We start from the raw sequence: 24,917 nt of genomic DNA, 5'->3' as shown, positions 1-24,917 counted from the left end.
GTTAGCGCAATATTGATGATCTGCCACTAGGGGTTACTAGCATATTTAGTAAATACTATTTGGCATCGCATTAGCAAAACACACTAACCACAGCTGGGGGCAGCACACCAATACAGCAAAACGATTTTCTTTAATTTCACTCCTTGAATCTAAGATTGGATTCTTGGCTATTGCGTGTGAAATCCAAAATAGATTCTTATTTTCACGTCCATTACAGATAGGAGAAGGAAACATTTGGAGTTGATGGTTAGATCAAGTCTTTGCTCCAAGGCATTTGATTTGATCAGATTCAGTTTATATATTCATCATACTGGAGTAACATTAATAAAGAAGAAACTGGCTTATGTTATTCTGTACCAACCATTTGAACCTCAGTGATGTTTCTATTTGTATTAGAAATCATGTAAAATAAAATAAGATGTAATTAAAATGTAAGGATGCATTTACATTTCAGTGTTAAACCAAATCGATTCAAACCATTTAGTACCATCTGTTTCTAATAAGCTCACATTTCATATTTTTTATTTTTTCTATCCCAGCGCCACCTGGCTGGAGAGGTTTATAGTAACCTCGCTTTTTCTTGCACCGTATTGTTACCCCTAGAAGAGTGCACATACAAGTCGACATGATTAAAGAAAGCATCAACAAAGGAGTCAGCAAAGCCTCCGGACCCAAGAGCCAAGGTGCCAGGGCTCCCGTGTCATCAACCGTCTGGTTCTTGCCAGAAGTCCCTTTGGTGCTGTTCGCCTGATGCAGGGGGAGGATGTTAGGAGTCAGTGTGAAATAAGCAGATCCTTCAGCGTACGCGGTGGTTAAGAAGCGAGAGGGTTGGAAGTTGATTTGCGTCGCACTGCCAGTGACCGCCTCACCTTCGATTAAGGCTGGAGCCTCTGGTGGCTCAGTCCAGTCGGTTCGGTTGCTGATTGGGTCACTCGCAATGTCCTGAGAATCAGTGCTTGACACCGAGTTGGACGTGGAAGGAAGGGGTGGCTGCGATGGAAGGGAAACATACCTGTTGTAAAGGCGATATTTTTCCAAACCGAGATATTCTGAATTATTAAATCTTGATATGTTGGTAGAGAAACGAAAGCTTGGTTCTCTGCCTTTATTTCGACGGTTTCCAAAAATGAGCAAGTCTGGATCCTCTCCTGTAGAAAAATGAAACGAACAGTGAGATTACGGAATGGAGGCAAAATGACACCAGCAATGGCATATAGCATTGGGATGAAAGTAGTAATAGCGATGATGGTCAAAAGGGAAAGTGTAACATCACGGTCTTCTCTGATTGTCTGTGATTGAAATCTTACTGATTCTTCAACCCGTTAAAGAAATAACTTGAAATCATAGAGCGTCTTTCACGTTCTTGAGATTTCCCAAAGCGCGTTACAACAATTAATTACTTTGAAGTGTAGTCACAATTGTTTTGTTGGCAAATGGCAGCAGCCAATTTGCACAGCAAGGTCCCACAAACAGCAATGAAATAAATGAACAGTTAATCTATTTCTGGATGTGTTAGTTGAGCAATAAACGTTGGCCAGGAGTAGCCAACCTACACAGAAACAATTCATTGTTTCACTATTTGTTTTCAAATTACAAGACACTTTTAATAAAATATAAAAATAATTGTTATGGATGTTATTCACTCTTTCACATTTAAATGGCGTGTAGTAGTGTCCTTACCTTTTGTAACGTTAAACAGCACAAAATCAGTCTTCCTTCTCATTATGCAACTTTCCTGACTTGGGCAGTTAAGGTGAAAACAGTTGGAAGTGCCCTGACCTTGGGCAAAGTTGAAGACGGCTATATTACATGTGTCTGTAATAAATGGAAAGTAGGAACTAATTAGTTCCAATAGTTATTCAAAGGTGTAGGAATATGCGGCAAAAGGGAGGGGAAAAGGAGAGATTTCATGCCCACTGATTAGAAAGATACAGCTTAAGATGGAGCTCGCCAGCATTCGGATACCGAGCAGCAGACAAGACTACATGAGGGTAAAAAAAAACGCATTTGAATTGAAGAGTGTGGAATGAGTGCAACACAATGCGTGTAAGAGAGTTGAAAGTATATACGAACTTAAGGATCATGTTGTGTGGAAGCAAGAAGCAGTACAGTAATTGTTACCAGTTGAATGAGAACATGCAGAGTGGCATCCAGCGTGCAGGGGAAAGGTCGTTCGACACCTGGGCTGGACTGGGACTGCAGGAACACAACCATCATTGTACTGAAAGAGAACAGGATTCAGTTTCATGAAATTTAAGCTTTAGCCAAAAATTGTTAGTTTTATCGATCAGCAACTTCCCTAGTTCTTTTAGTCAAATCTGCTTCTCAAATATACCTTTCAGCCTCGTGTTATGCTAGTTTTAAGAATCTTTAAATTTTGAATTGCTCGTATTTTCAAAACCTCTATTGCTTAAAATTTTTTAAACCTCTCGGACAACTGAAATATTAGAGCTGATGCAATGAAAGTTGTTATTGTTTCAGCAGTTTCAAATTGTTATCAAGGTCAATTAGCAAGCTTCGTTGTGATCATTTCTTTTTGTCAACGGCTTACTCGATCGAGTCCTTAATAACTATGTAATCTCGATGGCTGCTCTTTAACTTTTCTATGCCCCCAGTTCAGCCGTTTGCTTCTTGTGCACGGTGAACTGACCATAGACGAATAACAATTATACTATTAATAGTAAAGATTGTTTAATCGGATTTGGGTAATCAACTAAACATGAGAGGTTATCCTCATATAATGACTGAAAATGCTGGCGACCTGCGTCTTCAGGGCAGAATGGAAACTCTTCCTCTACGAGCTTACGAAACTCACCATTCTGGAGGAGGCAGCAAGCCCTGCTGCACTGCCGTGCTGTCTTCGCGTGGTAATAATTCAACAGATGGGCGCCTCTGCTCCTGGAAAGCGGTAAATCTATCAGTACCCCAGGGAAACGGTGCATCCAGCAATTCCTATAGAACACTGTTGGCGAACACCGACAAGCAGATCTTTGCAAAACAGGAAAAAGCATCAGCAGGATCAACGTGATAATCATAGCTTCTGGGTGATCAGATCTGGACTGGGTGAACAATCTTCGATGTCAGCGCTCTTACACAAGGTGTTTATTGACGAGAGATGCTTCTGCGTCAGAATCGAACATGTCCAGCATGGCACTACTTCAAGGGTTTTAATGGCAATGAGAAAGGTAGGAGTGGGCGCAGTCGCTGACATTTTGGAGAGAAAGTTTCTTAATACCGGATGATTTAATTATCGACAGGCGAGTTTCTGGCCTCTCAAAGGAATCCATTCCCTTTTCCTATCTGTAATTCGTATTCAGACTCGAGATTAAAGGAAAAGTAAAATTGAGAACTTTTCAGTTTTCAAGACTATAAAATTGAATGGGGCTCAGCTTGTATTTTAAAAATCATAATTAAGGTGACAATAAATATAAAGGTTACTGAACTGTATTCTATAGCTGAACTATTTAAGTAACGAATACAAGCTTGTTGCAGACCAAAAAGAGAAAGGAAGAGATGTATCAGTCGGATTTTCACGAATGGATGAATGACTCCACATTAGCAGCATTTCATGTCTCTCTCTTATCGGCGCTACCAAGCTTCAAAAATAAATTTTGGTGAAATTGTTACAAAGATATTCTACTAATTCTGACCTCTGCCATAGACCTTTCAATCACCTTTTGCTGTTTTGGGAGTGAGTTTGCAGTGAACTTGTTTTTTTCCATTAGAGGTTGGTTGCTTTATGTATTTAACACACGAAATACAAGGTTAGAACACACAAAGTTACATATTCAAGCAATAATTTTTTTAAATCGGCGAGATTTTGGGGGATATTTTCAGTGACAAGTCAATCGCACACATCGACAAGACCCACCATGCCTGGCAAATTAAACACCCCTCCCCCTCATACAGACACGTACAGTATTCTGGGAGAAAAAGTCGAGCGGGCCTTGCGTAATATCCATTAATCAGGGCAAATCATTCTAGTAATCTTCATCAACATTTGGCAAAGCTGAAAGGAGGCATTGTTCTCAAAGGGAAGCAGAAGTTGTACACGATATATTTTAATTCTAAACAGAGACATCAGCCCATTTCTGACAACGAAAGCGCATCTCAAGCACAGCAAAGGTATCATTTCATCAACTCAACTTTCTCTCCATTCTCATCTTTGCAATAAAAGTTTCCCGAGACAATTCCGTATTGTTCCAGATAAACAAACGTTCCTTGTTTTACAAAACAGTCCCGCCTTTGAGATTGCTCATTTGGGTAATAAGTGGAGCGAGTAATAGGATTTACCTGCGGCCAAAAGATATACCAGTTCAAAGTGAACACACGTAATCCTGTTTGTAATTGCAGCCGGGTGTTTTTTATGGGTTATAGTAAAGCTCTCTCTTACATTGATGCAGTCATAAATAACAATGTAACATAAATGCCTGCAAATAATGCTTATTATCCTTTTGTATATGCATTAAAATATTTCAGGTGATCTACAGCATCTGAGTTGAGAGTACGCTATAAATTGTGTATGGTTCACTTTATTGTATATTGAGAGGCATATCGAACTCAAAATGAGCTAATTTCAGAATGTGACTGCATTTCGTAGTATATGAGTTGTGTTTGCATTACCTGAGTTGAATGTACAGTATGTGGACTGAATGTATATCATTTAATTCAGAAAGGACAAAGGAAATATTGATATATAGGTAACGTAAAATAATTTCTTTTTTTGGTATTTATGTTTCTTAAAGTAAGGGATGTGCTAGGGGATAGAACACTTTCCAACTTCGGGCACCCATTGTCAACAACAAACACTCCCAGGTCATGTAAAACGCAAGCTAGCTGTAAATTAAAAGCTCACTGCCTTAACCCTAATCTCGGAAGAGCACCCTTAATGCACCAGTGTGACGGGTCAGGCACCCCCACCAGCCATCTTTGTTACCTCTCCCTGTACAATTGCCATTTAGTGCCAAATTAGGGACATTTTTAATGCGATGAAGTCACACCCACTGACAACTGAGTTGAGATTGTGCAAGCTAATTCCACATCAAATCTTAACAGGCAGCAGAGACAGCCGAGGCTTTCATCTCATTATTCTGGGCTGGATTCAAATCCAGGTCCGAGAAGTGAAAGGATGATTGGTAACATAACTATACATATGAAAAAAGGCAGAAAAAGAACAACTGGTCAATCCAGCCTGTCCCGTTCAGACAAGGAGCAGCCTATTTGCACCATCAACCCACTTCCCAGGAAAGCAATCCCCTAGCAGCAGCAAAAATAAAAGGAAAATTCTTAGGCTAATTTCGGAAAAAATGTTAGTAAATTTCTTTCTGACCCCCTCCCCCCAAAAAGGCAATGAAGCAAGCTCCAGGAAAGTGCAGTAACTGCCGACTTCTAGTCGTACCTCCCTTCTAGTACTTCAGAATTTTTGCTTTTTTTTGCCTATAACTTAAGCTGTCTTCCACTTGCTTGAACTCATTCCCTTTGAAGGCCTATAGTGAATCCACACTCACGGTATGTTCTGGCAATCTATTCCAGAGGTGGATGACTCTGCAAAAAGAAATACTGGCATCTAACCTAACTCTTTATTTTCTTAATTTGTGCTGTTGCCTTCTGGATTTCCCGCCCCACCCCTTCCATTTCCAGCAAAAATAATCTATCCACACAAACAAAATCTATTCCCTCTATCATTATTTCTCTACAATGAAAAGGATACAGTTCCCTTAGCCTTGCTATGTGAGGGGACCAAACTAGGCACAGTATTGTAGATGCAGCCATACCAAGGTTTTGTACAGGTTAAGTATTGTGTTTCTAATTTTGGGTATAACTGTCCTTGCTATAGGTTCTAACACCCTATTTGCTTTTTCTACAACCTTGTGGAACTGGTCGTGAACCTTAGGTCCCAATTTTGCCTCATAGCTGAAGAAGGGAACCCTACACGGTATATACATGCCTGGAATGATCGTAACCCAAATACATTGAGCTGCATTTATTCCTATTGAATGATATCTGTGACACTTGAACCCACTCCCTCAGGCTAAATCAGCCTGAAGTCTTTATTTCATCTAAAGTCCTAATTCTCACACGCAGTTTAGTGTCATCAACAAGCTTAAGAATTGTATTCTCGATATCATCTTCCAAATCATTGATAAAGATGGTGAACAGTAATAGTCCTATCACTGATCGCTGCTGAACTCTATTAGTGACCGGATCCCACGCAGAGCTGCTATCATTAACAACCACCCTCTGCCTATGTGAATGCAACCAATTTACAATCAAACTTAAAATGTCACCACCAATCCCACCTTATTTAACACATATTCATGCACTTTATTGGATGGCTTTTTGAAAATCAAAATACATGGTATCTACGAGGCTACCATTATCAACCAACTTTATGACCTCTTCAAAAAAGTGACTATATTGGTGAGATAACATCTCTGTTTCTAAAAACCATGTTGGGATTCCCTGATAATCATACAAAGCATCTTTAATAATTCCTTGCCTATAACCAACATCAGACTAACTGACCTGTAATTTTCATCTGACTGTCACTTAGTCCTCAGAAGTTAAGAATGTCATAGGTTGTTCCATCCTAACTTTGTCATACTGGTAGCTGCAGTTTTATACTTAGGCAGTTGTTTGTCAGAAGGAATGAAAGGAAATTACTTTTAGGGTACTGGGTGGGACACTCCCATTTCTAAGTAAATCCATGGGCATTCAGATAATCAGTCATGAGATCAAAGAATGAAATAACCAGTAATAAAATCAGAAACCGGCCATTTTATACATTTCTTGACTTGTAAGTATTCAGATGAACTGACCTGACAAAATTAACTTTATGATGCGCTTGTCTAGTTCCTTGAATTTGAAGACTGAACTCTGGCAAAATTGGAAAGGAATATGAAATCATATGGAAGAAGTTCATTTCAATATGGCAAATGTCTATATGTAGGACAGTTGAAGAGATACAGCAATGTCTAAATAGTAAAAAACAGACTTGGAACAGTAGAAGTATTATAGCTTTCTAACAATTTGGAAGGATCTCGACTAGAGTTATACCATCCATCCTAGTATAATTAATTTTACTTGCAGATAGCTTACTGACTACCAGTTTCCCAAATGTAAGTAGATATGGACGGCTTTCCACCATAAAGTAATAATTAATGAACACATAATTCGTTCTAATCACCATTCCCCTCTGCTCTCACACCATCAATACCAACATTGTGCTGCATTAAAGCTCTCAATAGCTCTGTTGGCAATGCAAAAAAGAGGAGCAACAACAGACAATGTTCTCTGGTACCTCGATACAAGGGAGACCCAAGGGGTAAGATCCATAGTCCAGAAAAATTAGGCTGGGTTGGATTTTAAGAAGTAATCCTACTTGATGAAAGTATGTTTCATGCTCACTCATCTGAGTACAGCTTTAAGACCCTCATGCTATCCAATCTAAAACTTTCTCAGCACTTGACAAGAATGCTAAAGCTATTATGTAAGTGTCTGATCAACATGATACTGCATGGTCCCTGAATGTTCTTGGTCAAGAATTAGCACTCACAGTTCCAATTTCATTGGAGTGTATTGATTGTGAGAAGACTGAATTTAGATAGCAGACAAAGAAATTGACTGATGTGTTACATTCAAAACATAATTATATTGAGCTATAAAAGACATTATTTAAAGTTCCTCATCCTTTTCATGGATAAGATAGATATTAGTTCATTTATAGATCTGTGGTTATGTACTAGGTTGCATCATATAAGGATAAGTTCTGGCATGAGACCTTATAGAATATGATGAACTATCAGATTCAGGGAAATTACCAAATGGAAGATTTCAAAATGTATACTTTTGGAGTGATGAATTTTTGTACTCATGAAAGTTGAAGTGTGTTAGTGCTGGTAAACAAAATTCCTTCTTACTTTTGTCCATTGTCACTTTGTGTCAGTACCAAACATTCCAGCATGACAGCACAAAAAAGATGTAGATAAAAGCTTCTTCTATACAGCGCCAACAATGTGCTCCAACCTCAATCTCAGAAGAAGAAACTCAATTGCATCAGTGTGAAATTTTCCATTTCTTACACCAACCATCATAGATCTCAGAGGTGAAAGGACAGTATGCAAACTTATTGTACCAGCCACTCTCTTTACCACCTGGATATTCTTAACTACACTATCAATATCAGAAATAGAGATTAGAGCAGAGCACCCTAGGCTCATTACCCACACGTAAGAGACTTAATGTGTAGTTGTGTAATTTTTACCGTCTTTCTATAACCTCTGTATTTTTGCCATTATAAAGGGGAGATCATGGTTGGTGCATTTGAGATCTTCACCTTGATAAGGTTTCTATCCTTGCCGTAACAGTGAATTGGCTGTAATCAAATCACAAATAATGTCCTCTGTGTCTGTGTACATGGTGCACGATCGCTCCTCATCCTCCTCAACATTTCTGCAGTCTTTGACACCACTGACCACACCATCCTTCTCCAACTTCCCTCCTCTGTTGTCCAGCTCAGTACTCTGCCCTCGTTTGGTTCCATTCCTACTTATCCAATCGTAACCAGAGCATCCCCACATCATTACATCTGGAGTCCCCCAAGGATCTATTCCTGGCCCCCTCTTCTTCCTCATATACATGCTGCCCCTTGACGACATCATCTGAAGACCTGGAGTTAGCTTCTACATGTACATTGAAGATACTCAGCTTAATTCTCCACCACCTCTCTCGACCCCTCTGTGTAATCAGCCTGCTTGTCTGACATCCAGTCCTGGGTAAGCTGCAATTTCCTCCAGTTAAACATTGGAAAGACTGAAGCTATTGTCCTCAGCCCCCACCACAAACTCCTTATCCTCTCTATCAATCCCATCCCCCCTCCCCAGCCAAAGTCAACTATTCGCAAACTCGACATCCTATTTGGCCCTGAGCTAAGCTTCCAATCTCATATCCTATCCATCATAAAAGACCATCTATTTCCACCAATGTAACATCGCTTGTCAGCACCCCTGCCTCAGCCTGTCTGCTGCTAAAGCCTCATCCATGTTTTTGTCATCTCCAGGCTTGACTACTCCAATACACTTCTGGCCAGCATCTCATCCTTCACACTCTCTAAACTTCAGCTCATCCAAAAGTCTGCTGCCCGTATCCCAACCTACACCAAGTCCTGCTCACCCATCACCCCTTTGCTCATTGACCTACACTAGCTCCTGGCCCCCTACACCTCCAATTTAAAATTCTCAAACTCATTCAAATCTGTTCATGGCTTCACCCCTCCCTATTTCTGTAACCTCCTCCAGCCCTACACCCCCCTGAGAATTCTGCGTTTCTCCATTTCTGGCCTCTTATGCATCCCCCACTGTCTTGCCCTACCATTGGCGGCTATGCTTTCAGCCATCTAGGCCCTAAGCTCTGGAATTCTCTCCCTAAACCTCTCTACCTCTATATCTCCCTCCACCTTTAAGATCCTCCTTAAAGCCTACCTCTTTGCCCAAACTTCTAGTCACACCTAATATCTACTTCTCTGGCTCGGTGTCAGTTTTTGTCTGATTAGGCTTTTGTAAAGCGCCATGGAATATTTTTTCTATGTTAAAGATGCTATATCAATGAAAGTTGTTGATTCAAAAGCATTGTAAAGTGAATTATATTATTTTACAAAGATAAATTAATGAAAGAGGCATTCAACTTATCTAGCTTATCCTCCCAGAGAAACTTATGATCCATCTCCAGCCCTCCCCCCCCCAACCCCCATCACAGTATCTGACTGCCTCTTGAATGATTCCAGAGTTTTTGCTTCCACTATCCTACCCAAAAGCAACATTCCAGAGATGAATCACTCTTTGCATGAAGTGCCTCTTCTCGTCAGTCCTGAACTTGTCTTTTGCTAGTTTGTACTGATATCCTCGTAGTATTCTTATGGTTTACCCAGAAATAATGTTTTTGATGAACCATTTCTATTCAATTTAGTATCTTGTATGAGTGTTAGCTTGCCTTGAGTCAAAAGGGGGTGGACTTTTGCTCCACTCCAGGACTTGAGTACATGATCTCGGCTGAAACTGTGTGCCACATTTCAGATGAGACATTAAACCAGTGGATGTAAAAGATCCCGTGGCACTATTTGAAGAAGAGCAGCTGAGATCCTCCCGTATTCTGGCCAATATTTATCCCTCAACAACCATCACCGAAACAGATTGTTTGTGGGACCTTGTGCAGAAATTGACTGCCGTGTTTGGCTACACAATAGTGACTACACTCCAAAACTAATTCACAAGTCCTTTGCTCTTATATATCAAAATCTGGGCCAATAATATTTCATGAACTGTCAGGACGGTTAGAGTGCCTTTAAATGGTAAGATGCGAGGAAAGCAGATTGTGCTGGCTGTTGCCTTTTACAGTCGGAGATTGGTTGTTGGAAACGGAACGAGAAGTGACGAATCCGAAATGACAAGGAAACGGGATTAAACAAGCAAGCGAGCAGACTTTAAAACTTCATCTGAATATGCATAAAAACTGAGCAAACATTTAGTGGTTGCATGCAAAGTGTGCAACAAGGCTCTGCTGTTAAATTAACCAGTGAATACAGTAATGTTAATAAATCAGCTAAAACTGATGCATTGCCTTATGCAGGCCCGCGAGGATGCTGTAGTGCGCAGGTCCGGATAAATGTAAATAAAAGCTGGAACTGTCCACTTAAGGAAAACAATTGTACAGACTGGTATTCAGTCCTCGTCTGTTGATAAAATGTCCTCGGAAGAAATTATTGCAATTATAATAGAAGATAAGACGTACAATGTCAGCAAAAGTAAGTTAATTGAGAAAAGCGACTATTTCAGAGCCCTGTATGACTCAGGGATGAAGGAATCCGAAGAGGACTCGATACAGTTGAAAGGTTTGAGTGTTCATGGACTGGAGCTGGTCATTGGATTCATCAACACCTCCAAAGTACATTTTGATAACGAGACCTTGGAAGATTTGGTGGAAACGGCATCTTTTCTCCAGGTGACTTCCATCTTGAAACTGCTGCTATCCGCGGTTAAGATGGACAACTGTGTGGAGTTATATAAACTTTCTGAAATTTATGGAATCAGTGATCTAATGAGTGCCTCTCTGGGGTTTATGGTATGTCATTACCATCCCATGCTAAGGAGGCAGGAATTCAGGCATCTACCGAACAGTTTGCGTCAACAGATCAGGGAGATGCGTCTTAAAGGCACAGCTGTCTTGGTAGCAGTTGGGGATTTCTTCAGCACTTCCTTGGACCTGGCTCCAGATGAGCCATGGTCAATGCTGAGATGTGATGAGGTCGCACAGAGATGGCTTCCCCTGACTAATAGCCTCCCCCCGGACATGGTGAATGTGAGGGGTTATGGCTCGACAGTCTTGAATAATTACCTTTTTATTGTTGGTGGATACAGGATGACTAGTCAGGAAATCGCGGCTGCACATTGCTACAATCCCTGCAAAAACGAGTGGTATCAGATTGCGCCAATGAATCAAAAAAGGTACAAAGGTCATGAATGACTCTTGTAGTTCAATCTTACCACATGGTATTAACAAAAAATGCTTTTTTCCCCCCCAAGAAACTCTTCTGTTACCAAAACTATTGCAAAATGTATTTCCTTAAAGATAAGGTTACATGTCTCAAAAAGGTCAACATTTCAGTTCTACAAAATTTCTAAAAAAGAGCAACTTTCCCACAAGACCCATAAGCAGTGTTTTTACATAAATAGGTCATGGCTGATACAAGTCGTGAGGCTAACCAGACAATTCATCAGGATGAAGTCTCCAGTGAGTAATGATTAGCTCACCAGTTGGGATACTTACCAAATGTGTTAGGGCCTATTCTCTTTTTGTAAATATAACACTTGTAACAACTTTTTGACTGGAACAAAGTTCATTTAAATGAGTATCTTTGAAGCCCACTAAATTGGTTGAAACTCTTATGTGATGTCATTTTGATATTGCGCTGTTGTCCCAGTGAGAGTATGATTTTTATTTCCACTGATAATTCTCATGCCAGCTTTTAAAAATAAAACACAAATGCTTTATAGCAATGGATGAGCATCATTGCAGTATATTTGCAAGCTGTAACACTGACATTGTTCCCATGTAGTTGTGCTGACACTGGATTGTTCATGTTTTTTTAACAGTTTAACAGTCTTGTGTAACATTTGTAACTATGAGCTGCAATAATCTTCATGTAGGACTATAATGCACAAAATGCATATGAGCTACTGTGTCATTATCAATATATTATGTAAACTATTTTAAAAGTTTTGCATAAAATCTTTCAATAAGCTAGAACTGGCCACAACCAGTAGGGAATACAAACCAGTAAGGATTCCTTTTCAACAAGAGAGCTAGAAAGGAATTGTTTCTAGCTTTTCTCTAGACCAAGCTGTATTAAGAAAATGGACACATGACAAAACTGTTGCAAGACACTCAGGATGTTCAGAATTTCCTAAGGATTTAAACTTCCATTAGTTTATCCCCTTTCTACTACTCTTCTGTCCCTATCAGAGCTTCAGAACAACTACAACAGGACAAGGTCTTGTGGAACAGTGGACACCACTTTTTCCACCTGTTTTCTTCATATGCACGAGTATACACCCCAAGAAAAGTATAAACACTTTATGTTTCCATAAAAATTGTTTCCACGGTTGTACTGGGGTTGTTTACATTCATGCACACACACAATTCTTTTATTTTACCCAAGATTCTAACTTGCTGTTTCTTCGTTTTTATTCTCAGTCTCTGCTTCTCTAGTTTCTCTTTGCTACTGTCTTTTTTCATTTTCTTGGTCCTGCTCATTCTCTTCCCCCATTTCCCACCATCTACTTGATCCCTCTTGTTCCTTTAAGTCCGTAAGTCTAGTCCGTGCCAGCCTGACCTCAATTCTAATTGAGCCTTTCAAATTATTTTGGCCTATTTTTTTCTATCTTGCCCAAGAACCTTAAGAAAACATTGCTATGGTGAAATGTTTGTGGGAATGATGAGATGGTCCAGATAAGAACAAAAGTGGCCAGTATCCTTCAGCTATTGCTTGAAATGATTTGGAATATACATACAATGGACAGCATCAGGCTACCCAGGTGCATGGCACAAGTAATGTTGGGAAGATAGCAGAAGACTCAGAGGAACATTAGAAGGCAGCCTGATGAACAACAGTCATCATTCCAGTGGATGTTCAGCAGTGGAAGTATAGCATAGGCCACTTCACCCAAGAAATTATGTTATAACCTTCCATTCATACCAGTCCCCTAGTGGCCTAATGTCATCTGGGTTCTGATTACAGTGTTAAATAGATGCAGAATCTGCTGCATTTGACACTACTTTGTGTCATGAACTTGGGTTAGGCTAAAGGGAGTGAAATATTTGTATATGAAGTACTGCACATTCTCTTGCATTGCATGTTTAAAAAAGGATTGCTCTTCTTTCTTCAGTACCATTTCCTTTCTTTTAATTCTTCCAACAAGTCAACCTTTACATCTGGGATAGTCAGGGCTGCAGCATGCAGAGTGACTTCCAGTGCAGTTTTATAATCATACTCTGAAACCTGGATCTGAATTCAGTCCCAGTTGACAAGATCCAAGTCTCCTGTCTGCTGACTATACGTGTCGTATGTGAAATGAGATCCGCTAATCTCATGCTATTGGGCATAGGCCCACGGCACAAAATTGTCCCGAATTCAGCACTAATTAGCATTACATTGCCAATCTCACTCAGAGGCCATAGGATGGCTGATGTGGGATATGGAAAATGAACACACTGGTGCAGTAGAGAGTGTTGTTCTGGAGTTGGGGTGAAGTACATTGTTGATACAGAGTAGAGGGAACTTTCCTCTGCATCTAACCATGCTACACCTGAACTGGGAATGCTTGACATTGACAATGGGCAACCAAAATGGAGAGTATTCTCTTGCCTAACACTAATGTATTTCACTTTGATGAGCACAAAATATATTTTTTGTCACTTAAATGGTCATATTCTATAAACTGCAAAACGTTTTTGAATATTTAATATTTTATACTGTTTCCATTTTTCTTTCCCATTAGATCAAATTTTAAACTTCTGGCTGTAAGTGGAAAATTGTATGCAGTAGGTGGACAATCACTTTGCAATGTTGAATGCTACAATCCAGAGATGGACTGGTGGAGTTTTGTAGCTTCAATGCCAGATCCTCTTGTGGAGTTCTCAGCCTGTGAATGCAAAGGAATGATCTATGTAATGGGTGGATACACTACAAGAGGTGAGTTGGTGCTTTTATAGCTCTAGGTTTTAAAATAGATTTGTTGTCTGCCTGCATATCACAATATATTAAAAAAAATTCTGGGTGACGTGCTGGTGTACTGACAAGTAGCACCGTGGCAATGATGAGACGCTGATTTCACTTCTAGCTCAATGTTGAGCTCCTGGTCTCAGTTTAATTGCTGTGAATGGAGGCTTGCCACCTTCATACAGACAGGGAAGAAAAGTTCGATAAAGGGTCATCCTGGGCAGCTTTTGTATACCTCCTACTGGCCAGTTCAGAATAGCATTGGTGATAACTGGTAGCAGGTCAATTGGTATGAGTGCCCACAAAAGTTGAAGAAATTTACTTTTTAAAAAAAAATGTAGGCATGTCATTAACTTCTGGGAGGAAATAAAGGGGTCTTGAGGCTACTGTAGTAATGATCTATATTTTTTAAAATTCCAAGAAATACTGTGTATTCAAAAGTTGATCACTCAGATTTTCCGCAGTGTTTAAACTGATGTTGCCTCTAGTTCAATTTTTGTTAAGATCTACATTGTGTCTCTGTGGTGTTGTACATTGATATATTAGTGCACTGTTGCACAGAGTGCCAGCGAGCCCTGCACTTGAAGTTCCCAATCATAGCTGAAACCTGCTGAGGAGATGCTGGGTTGTGCTCACCCCATTCCCTCCTGGGGACAGGTAATTCACAAGGGAGTTAATCTGCTTTCTGCACCTTGCAGCAAAGCCATTGGTAAAAACTAATGTATCTCCTGCACATACCCCTGGGTTAGGAATTGGTATATAGTGCAGGGGAGTTTTAAGTACAGGAAAAAAACAACTTTTTTTACAAATACAGTTGTAGTAAATATTATTTTCAAATACTGTACTACCATCACTTTAAATTTAAGCTATCATTACCAGGCAAGTTTGCATGAACAGAATTTATTGTTATGTAAGTTAACCAAAAGGCCAGAAGAATGCCTCCAATCACTTTTTGTGATGAAAAATGTGGTCTTGCAAATTCCAGTTTGACTTTTTCCCTTTTCAATTTAAAAGGGCGATACTGCCTTGGCTACACAGTAGAAAACACATGGGACTAACTGAAGTGTTTTTTTTAACATCTCTGTACATAAGGTACATCTTTTATTTGAGTCAGACCACTCCACATTCTGAATTTCTTTAAAACTAATGGTGAATCCTATCATTTTGGTGAGATTTGATTTTGCTGGCAGGAGCTCTGTACCCTTTACAGGTGGGTGTGCTGAGCAAGAGTTTCAATTCCTAAAACTATCTGTCACAGAATTGGAAAATAAAGGTTCCACAGAAGTAAGAGTCTGTTTTGCTTGAACCCTGTTGTCTTTCCAAATCTTTCCAAATCTGACAACCTAGATCATTTATGCTCCTGATCGGAGTTAGTGATATTAAAATGGGTAGTATCACTATAATTTTGAAAGACATAATTATTTATTTTTTTATTGTAATTGGCTCCATTGAGTTTACAGACAATGTGGTTGTATGCCCCATTCTTTTTAAATTCTATTCCTGAAGGGAGGAAGTGTCTAGTCATGATGCTCCAGCTATTGTGGTGTGGGGCAAGCTTGATGGACCAGCTGGTCTTTTCCTGCCTATCAATTTTGTATGGTCATATAATGTGGAGATTCATATCATGGGATAGCACATGTGAGCACCAAACTGTTCAGCTGCTTTTTGGATACTCTGATTTACCCTGATATATATATGTAATCTATCATCACAACAGTTGAACATATTCAATTGCCACTCTAGCCAGTGGTAATAGAGGTCCACTTTGTGCTAATTTTGTCCAGCATGTATTTTTTTTCAAAATCTATATTTTGGTTTGTAAAATGAAGAGGCTTTGCTGTTTTGAAAATGAAACTACACACTTAAAACTATACTTCTCAGCTTTGACAGTGTTCCAGTATCAGCTTTGTAATTCTATGCATGTTTAATAGTATTTATCTTGTTTTTAAATTCATTAAAAAATACTTTTAATTTCAGATAGAAATATGAACATATTGCGGTACTGCCCTACCTCAGATGCCTGGACAGTGTTTGAATCCTGTGAGGTCCATATTCGTAAACAGCAAATGGTTTCCATGGAAGATACGATTTATCTTGTGGGTGGTTGCATCCATGAAAAAGGTGGAAATAGAAAGGGAAGCCATACTGAAGACATGCTCACTGTACAGTCCTACAATGTAACCACTAGGGAATGGCTCTACCTCAAGAAAAACACATCAAAATCTGGACTAAATTTAACTTGTACATTGCACAATGATGGAATCTACATCATAAGCCGAGATATTACACTATCGACCAGTCTTGAACATCGTGTATTCCTGAAGTACAATGTATTTTCAGATATGTGGGAAGCATTCCGACGTTTTCCAGCATTTGGACAAAACATTTTACTTTGCTCATTGTATTATCCTAATGTAATTTAAAAAGCATTGTTTTGTGTGGAAATGCAGTTGACGTAACTGCAGCAAGATCCCTAAATGAGGAGGGACGGTAGAAATGGGCTGATTAATGGAGCCAGACTGCTCTGGTTTGAAAGAGTTTGGAGCTGATCATTACTCTCAGACATTTAGTTATTTTCTACCTATAACATCACAACTGTTAATACAAACATCAGTTGGCTCCTACGTAATGGGATTTGCATGAAAAATAGTAATTGGGGAACAAAGTCAAGAATCATTGACAAAAGGCTAAGACTAATGAATTGCTTTGGATTAATAGTACAAATGTATTACATTTATTGAAAGTCAAAGAACGGAGTGGTTTTGAAAGCACAGGTATAATGCAGTGATTGGTGATAGCCACGTGAGAAGGGGCCTCGAATCTCATTCTTAAATGGCCGTTGATGGCAAGGCTGTCTTCCAGTGAAACATAATGTTGGGCCTGTGAGTGAGTCCCAGTCCATAATGTGCCTTCAGTGCAGTATGCTTATAATCTAATAAAAGCTCCATTTTGCCCATTGAAAAGCCTTTTGGCCAGCCACGCTGTAATAGTTTCCAATTTAATTTATATGGACATTTCACCAGCATCTTACAAAATGAACAGGAGCTATCTGGCTTGCAAATCACTGCTATTTTACATATAAATGTGTATTTTGAAATGTGAATGTTTCTGTCAAGTTTTCTTTTCAAAATGAAATCATTGCAAAGTCTTAAAGACAGAATAAGTGTTGAAATTAATTACATATTTATTTTTGTTGAACGTTTCTGTCAAAATATTGAATGATGACATTGTTGGGGCTGGTTTCCACGGTCTGACCGTGTGCGGGTGCTGAATTAACACTGTTTCTGGCAGACAAACTCATTCTCCCTGGGTTTAAGTGTTCCACTGAAACAAACCCTAGTGTTACATAATAAAGTTACTCGTGGAAATCTCTAATATATTAAAAATCTTGCTGTTGTCATATATTTGTCACACTTTTGTGTCAACGTCTTCCATTATAAATGCGTATGTCCACATTTATAATGGAAATTGCCTATGTGAACTTGTCGCACTGGAATTACAACCTCCTGTCAGTACTTCAGTTGTGCATCTACCAGATCCTCAGCCTGCACTGCAGAGAAACTCCTATACTCCAGTCAACTCTACTTCCCAAATTGTTGTATGTTTTGCTATTTAACCACAAATAATATAAAATCAAAGTATATAAAATTAAGGACAGAATGCATCTGCACACCCTAGTCCAGTTATCCCCTGCCCTCTAACCCTGTTTCACCTGAAGACTACACTTGTCCTTAATCCCCTGTGTGCACGTAACCAGAGATCAACTAATAGCTTTAAAAAAGGAACTTGCATTTATATAACACCTTTCACATCGTTAGGATGTTCTAATGTGCTTAACAGCTAATGAATTACCTTTGAAGTGTTGTCAGGTAGGTAAACAAAGCAGCCACGGTCCCACAATCGGCGAATAAGATGAATCACCAGATAAGCTGTTTTGGTGGTGTTGGTTGAGACATAGATACCAGGAAAACTTTGTGCTCTTCTCCAAATAGTGCCATGGGATAGTTTACATTCACCTGATGAGGTGTTTCGATTGAAGGACAGCACCTCCAACAATGCAGCACCCCCTCAGGTTATGTACTGAAGTCAAGTGAGAGTGCTATACTGAACCAAGCTGACACTGTATTGATATAATTATCCCTCAACCCACATCACTAAAAACAGATTATTTGGTCATTATCTCATTGCAGCTTGCAGAGCCTGGCTGTGTGCAAATTGGCAGCCGAGTTTCCCTGTAGATAGGTGGAGCCTGTCCCAACAGAACAGCTCCCTTTTTACCCAGTACTAGTGCTAGTGCCCCATGAATGTAATAATAGGTTAGTTTATAGAAAAAAATTACTTTTAAATAATTGAGGCAGGAGTTGATGGAATGGAATTAGACACAACTCATCAAGACCTTCTCTGGGTCATTCTCAAACTGTCTAGTGTTCTGGTTAGATCACATCTTGAGAATTGCATCCAGTCCTTGTCAACAAAACACAAGGGAAACATTCAAGCACTGGAGTCAGTTCAGAGAAGAGTATAAGGCTCATCCCTGGTGTCAGTAATATGAAGAAAGATTGGAACAACTTGGGCTTTTCAGCTTTGGAAGGAGGCAACTGAAAGGTGATCTTGTTGAGGTACATAAGATTGAAACGGTTATAGAAAAGGGAGAGCTGGAAAATTACTTCAAATTAAATTGAGAGTAGGGTAAAGGGACCCAAGTTCAAACTACCAAGTGCCAATTTAGGACTGGTGTCAGGTAGTTCTTTTTCACACACAGAGTGATCAGCTCATGGGGTGGATTTCCAGGTAGGGTGGTAGCAGTGAAAACCCTGGAATTATTTTTTAAAAAACAATTAGATCTCACAATGATGGGACTGTAGGTCCTTCTGGATGGATGAACTAAAATGGCTAGAAAATCCTTCCTCATCCATATTTATTTTGTGATCTTGTGACTTGAGTGACAGACATAGTAGGCAGTCTGCTCCAATGAGCCCCTATGGCACAAGCTGGTTAGGAAATGACACCTCCAACCCAGCCGTGTACAACAATGATCACCGTAGTGGATGGAGTTCTTATAACTTCTTTGGATTATTTATTTTAATCTTGGCTGACAAAACACTCTTGGAATTGAAATATTAGTGATTCCACTGTCAGCAATATGACACTCTTTCTAAACTAAAACATAATCTGAAAAAAAAGGTTTATTTCTCAATATTGTGAACAAAATGTATGAATCTGCTTTATTAACCCCCACACCCATATATACACACACACAACTAAAAAGGAAGCATTTCAAACAAACTCACAACTCTTCAGAAATTTAGAATAATCCATCTAGTTGTTTTTAAGCCTGTACAAAAATGTTTGCATATTTTAAATGTTTCTCCTTTTCCTAGTGATATTTAAATTTTATGTTATAGAAACAGTTTAAATGCAGCCAACACCCTTTTTTCTATGTTTATATAAAACGGAAGTGACTGTCCACATGAAAAACCCATAGTCATTTGCTGCAGCTCATAGATTTTGTATTCCACAGTAATGAAGAAAATGAGCTGCCTATTTCTGTCTGGAGCATTAGCACCCTCTGTTGACTCTTTTCAGGAAGGTATGTGCCTGGATTCCGAAAAGTACTAGTGATCATTTTCCATCCTATTTACTCATTCTAGTTATAACTAGGTCCCTTTTAGCTGTGACCTTTTGTTGAACAGTGTTCTTTAATTCTTTAATCCTTTTGTTGTTGGGTGGTTTGGATATTGAAAATGAATGACAATGAGACTATTCAATTACACCCTTAATAAGTCCTATTTATTAGATAAGATTATAAATAGCCGGTGCTGCCAATAACACTGTAATTTATTCGTGGGAGGGGTGAGGGTTTTACTAATGTTCATGACTCGCTCAAACCTTAATCCCACAGTTTGTGATTTGACTGAATTATAACCTTGTGCCTCCGTGGCAGCTACATGTGTTCCTACATACAATGTAGGATGGAGAGTCACACTGAAGATAGGCTCATGTGTTAAATTGGATAATAGTTTTAATGAATGAATAAATGAAATACAGTTGTGACCAATATTCAACAAAATAAGTAAAATTTTGGAATGCTGATTTCTTCTCCTAAAGCAGCAGATCCAGACAGGTTGGTACTCATTCAAGTGCTACGGCCTTAACAGGGTGGTGAAAGCAGGGTCAATTGTGGCTTTCAAAAAGGAATTAGATAGGTACCTGAAGGAGAAAATTTTGCATGGCTACAGGGAAAGAGGGGGAGGCGTGGGACTAGCTGGATTGCTCTTGCAGAGAGCCGGCGCAGGCTCGATGTCCGAACGGCCTCCTTCTGTGCCGTAACCATTCTATGTTTCTTTGAATACGGCAAATCCAATTGAGTCTTTTCATATTGTAGTCAGTATACACAGTTACACATTGTTAAAAGTTGGGTGTTGTAATGAGACCAAAATACTGCACTGAAGATTGGAATAAAAATTGCTCGGATGTGTGTACTATTACAGAAAATCAGCTGTGTAAGTTATATTTGGTGGATGGAACTTAATTAAAATGGAACAGAATTGGAGCTGCTCAAATAACAACAGATTATTCATTTGATAGTCAAACTATATCTTCAGAGCCAAATTATGAAACAATTAAACAAAACAAAGGAAGGAAACATTTATTCCCCTCAGCTGTTTATTTTTGTTGTTCACTCTCCATCCTGAAGTCTCCCTAAACCAAGCAAGTTATCTGGCCCTGTGGACGGGCTCAGGTCCCGTTTTTAATGCTTCCAACAGTTCTACTGTGTAGCCAGCTGCTAGCAGGTGAATTTGAGCAGCTTGGTGTGACTGACTCGTCTTCTGATCTCCCCTTTCTCTGTTTAAGGAAGTTCCTGCTTTTTGTTAAAATCCCTCTTTTTTTGCACGGGTCAGGCCAGAAAACTAATCAGATGAGGAATCAAGGGCGTGAATCTGTGGAGTTCCCAAACATTGTGCCACCATACTGCCTAATCGATTGATTTAGCTTTAAATTTTTTTTAAAAACTATATTATTGTATTTAAAGCATATAAACTGAACAGTGCTTTTGTTTAATTGGATAGAAAAAAAGTGTAGATTTGCTGTCATTTAAGATGTTTTAATTTAAGATTTCTGCATGTTGCAGAGCAATGCTCGTTTACATTTCAATTTCGTTGAATAAATTAGTAGAAAATGCCATTATCTCTAGCTTCCATCTTACTGGTGCCAAAACTCACCAGTATATATTTTCCTACATAGAGTGGTGAAACTTTCGTCATGTAATGATGTGTTTTAGTTAAATTGCGATGTGGTGTTTAGCAGACATGGAAATAAATATTTGCGTTTTAATACAGTGTCTCTTCAGATCCCAATTTGACTGATCCAGTTAATACATTCTCTGTGTCAGATATGATTGAACTACCCTGTGTCCCCACAAAAACTTGCCTTCTTATATATTCTCCCAATTAGATTTCATAATGTTACTAGGATTGTGCTTAATGTTGGTCTCTTAGTTTTAAGGCATGGGCTGGTGCTTCCGCTGTAGATATCATTTGGGACAAATGCTTTGGTCGGTGTATGTTGAAGTCTACAGGTTCAGTGGCATAAGAGAAAATATCTTCTCACCGAGACACTGTGTTTTTTATCACGCTGTTCTTGGGGTGCACTTTATGTGTTTTGAAAGGCAGGCTCCAGCATGATGTCCCACTCCGATATCTCTTGGCTAGCAAAACGTAAATGATCGGGTTGACACACGGGTAAAAATACTGAAGGATGGTGCAGCCAAAAAAGAGTATTTCCCAGTTCTGCTCCAAATGGTACGAGCCCAGGTAAACGCAGAACTCTAAGATGTAGCTGGGCAACCAACACGCGGAGAAGGTGCCCGTGGCAAATAAAATCATGATGGACGCTCTCCTGGTGTTTCTGGAACTGACCAAAGACATCATGGGGCTTTTCAGGAGGAAGACTGCAAGACGAGCGTAGTTGAAGGCGATCACCAGCATGGGAACCAAATAATAAAGGACGAACTGAGCCAAGATCGTCTTGTATTTGTGCTCGTATAACCCCGACACGCAGAGGGTGATGTTGTGTTTCCCTGTCCCTGTGGTGGCGTTGATCCGGAGAGGTACGGTCACACAAAGGCTCAAGACCCAGACGATGACCAACATGACTATGCTCAAAGTCATTGTAGGGGGTCTGTGGGGTTTCATGATGATCCAGGCCCGAGTTATGGAGACAGCGCACAGGGAGTAAGCGCTAGCGGCCACGGAGACCGCCAAGAAGAACTGAAACATTTTACAGAATGTCCTTCCAAAGGGCCACGTGTATCCCAGAACAGCCACGATGAGAAAGGGGTCCAGGAGGAGAGATATGAAATCTGCCACGGCCATGCTCACCAGCAGGATGTCCAAGCGATTTTTACGGAATGAAACATACTTGGCGAAGATGTAGAAGACCAGAGTATGGGCGAACACCCCAACCAACACGATGACAATGCAAGTACTGGCAAAGATGATCGAGTATGAAATGATCATAGTTAGAAATTCACAGTAGACAGGGCCTTCTTCGGAAACGTGGCAAAAAATAAAATATCCCGTTTCTTGGTCTACAGACATACGTTTTCTGCAGGGCTAATGGTTTTTGATGGTCTCAATTCACTTCTTCGAACTTCGACGACTAAATGATGCAGTATGGCAAATTATTGTCGATGGAAACAGACGGTGTTAATGCACATTGATTGAAGGGTGACCGATTTAATGTCACACTTTTTGCCCAGAAGAAAGGAGAGAATTCACAAGGGCTTCCTTTTATGTCGTTAGGTAAACGCCCCAAACCATTCGATATTGACAAATTCGATAGTCAAACAGACTAAGAGCGAGAGTCACTTCGTGTATTCCAGTTCTGAAAATAAACCCATTGTGAATAATTAACTTTTTTTCTGTTGATTGCTTAGAAGATTTTTGCGTTTGCAGTCAATCCTGATGAAATCATCAGGGGGAAATGGCTTAGAGGAGTACTGAGCCTAACTGTGATATAAAAGCAACAGCTTACATTTATAAAGCGCCTTAAAGGTAGAAAAGCTGCTTCACATGAGTATAATCAGACAAAAAATGACAGGAGCCAAAGAAGGAGATATTAGGGGCAATGACTAAAAGCTTGGTCAAAGAGATAGGTTTTAAGGAGGGTGTCAAAGGAGGCGAGAGAGGTGAACAGGCGGAGAGGTTTTGGGAGGGAATTGTGGAGCTTAGGGTCTGGATGATTTAAGGCATCGCTGCCAATGGTGAGGCGAAGGGAGTGGGGAATGCACCAGAGGCCAGAGTTGGAGGAATGCAGAGTTTTTGGAGAGTTGTAGGCTGGAGGAGGTTACAGAAATAGGAGCAAGTCCAAAGAGGGATTTGAACACAAGGATGAGATTTTTAAATTGGAGGAGTATGGGTGCAGAAGCCAGTGTGGGTCAGTGAGCAGTGGGGTGATGTGTGAGAGGGATTTGGTGCAGGTTAGGATACAGGCAGCAGAACTTTGGATGAGCTAAAGTTTATAGAAGGTGGAGGATGGGGAGGCTGTCCAGGAGAGCACTGGAATAGTTGTGTCTGGAGGTGACAAAGGCATGGATGAGGGTTTTGGCAGCAGATGGGCTGAGGTAGGGAAGGAGGTGAGCAATGTTATGGAGGTGAAAGTAGGCAGTTTTTGTGATGGAGAGAATATGAGGTCGGAAGCTCAGCTCTGCATCAAATAGGATGCCGAGATTGCGAACAGTTGGCTCCAGCCTGAGACACTGGCCAGGGAGGGGGATGGAGTCGGTGACGAGGGTATGGAATTTATAGTGCGGGCTAAAGATGATAATTCCAGTCTTCCCAACATTTAACTTGAAGAAGTTGTGGCTCATCCAGGACCGGATGTTGGATTAATAGACTGATAATCACAGAGGCAATGGAGGGGTCGAGAGCTGGTAGAGAGGTGGTCCTGGGTGTACATCAGTGTACATGTAGAACCTGGTGGCACGTATGGCGGAATTGCAATCATTGAGGAGAAACTGCCCAATCATTAGCCCCCAATCAAGTGGTTAATTCAATCTCCCCACCCCTCATTGTGGTAGTTCATCAAGTAATTAAAACTCGTAAGAATCATTACTATGTAGCACACTCCTAAATAATCTCAATGAATGTGGTAGTGGTTTGTAAATTTAATACAGCAGGTCTTTTACAGTATCTTGAGCAAGATCATACCTCTTCTTACAGCTCTAATAAGATCATGGGCCAGAATTTGCTGTAGCTGGCGAATGAGCGGCAGACGCATTCGTTAGACTTGCATTTGCCCATATACTTTCCATCAGCTTTTGCGCTGGAAGTTGCTGGAAGTTAGAGATACAAATGTTGCAGCGCCCTCTGCAGGGCATCTGGGACCTGGGTGAACAGGGCAAGCAACTGTGTATCTCCTTAACCAATCAGATTGAAGAATCGTTAATGAACAGCGCGGAGTCTGAACCAGGAAGGGTAAGTTAGAATAATTCATTCAATATCAAATCAGGTACTGAAAGCGAAATAAAGAGAGGGAAAGAAAGATTGGATTAAGAGAGAGGGATAAAAGGGACAGAAAGAAAAAGTAAAAAACAAAAAATATGAATTGAATTTTTTAAAAATCTCCAACAACAATTAAAAGC

General features: G+C 39.9%; 2 protein-coding genes across 2 annotated transcripts; one reads left to right on the top strand and one right to left on the bottom strand.

Moving 5' to 3' along the window:
- Nucleotides 1-10,439: 10,439 nt before the first annotated feature.
- klhl42 (kelch-like family, member 42) lies at nt 10,440-17,660 on the top strand. Its single transcript, XM_068000074.1, has 3 exons — nt 10,440-11,498; nt 14,052-14,245; nt 16,250-17,660. The coding sequence occupies exons 1-3, from the start codon at nt 10,738-10,740 to the stop codon at nt 16,693-16,695; spliced, it is 1,401 nt and encodes a 466-aa protein (XP_067856175.1). The 5' UTR covers nt 10,440-10,737; the 3' UTR covers nt 16,696-17,660.
- Nucleotides 17,661-21,879: 4,219 nt separating this feature from the next.
- LOC137334454 (galanin receptor 2b) lies at nt 21,880-22,872 on the bottom strand. Its single transcript, XM_067999136.1, has one exon. The coding sequence runs from the start codon at nt 22,870-22,872 to the stop codon at nt 21,880-21,882; it is 993 nt and encodes a 330-aa protein (XP_067855237.1).
- Nucleotides 22,873-24,917: the final 2,045 nt, after the last annotated feature.

The sequence above is a fragment of the Heptranchias perlo genome, chromosome 18 (genome assembly GCF_035084215.1).
Source record: "Heptranchias perlo isolate sHepPer1 chromosome 18, sHepPer1.hap1, whole genome shotgun sequence".
Lineage (NCBI taxonomy): Eukaryota > Metazoa > Chordata > Chondrichthyes > Hexanchiformes > Hexanchidae > Heptranchias > Heptranchias perlo.
Note: the sequence above shows the minus strand (reverse complement) of the source record. Positions and strands in the feature narration are given on the sequence as shown.

What these genes read in the sequence shown, in the direction of transcription:
- LOC137334454 (XM_067999136.1), bottom strand. Translation starts at nt 22,872, where the DNA reads ATGTCTGTAGACCAAGAAACGGGATATTTTATTTTTTGCCACGTTTCC.
- klhl42 (XM_068000074.1), top strand. Translation starts at nt 10,738, where the DNA reads ATGTCCTCGGAAGAAATTATTGCAATTATAATAGAAGATAAGACGTAC. An exon ending in GCGCCAATGAATCAAAAAAG is followed by an intron (nt 11,499 to 14,051) that starts GTACAAAGGTCA and finishes CTTTCCCATTAG; the next exon opens with ATCAAATTTTAAACTTCTGG. An exon ending in GGGTGGATACACTACAAGAG is followed by an intron (nt 14,246 to 16,249) that starts GTGAGTTGGTGC and finishes TTTTAATTTCAG; the next exon opens with ATAGAAATATGAACATATTG.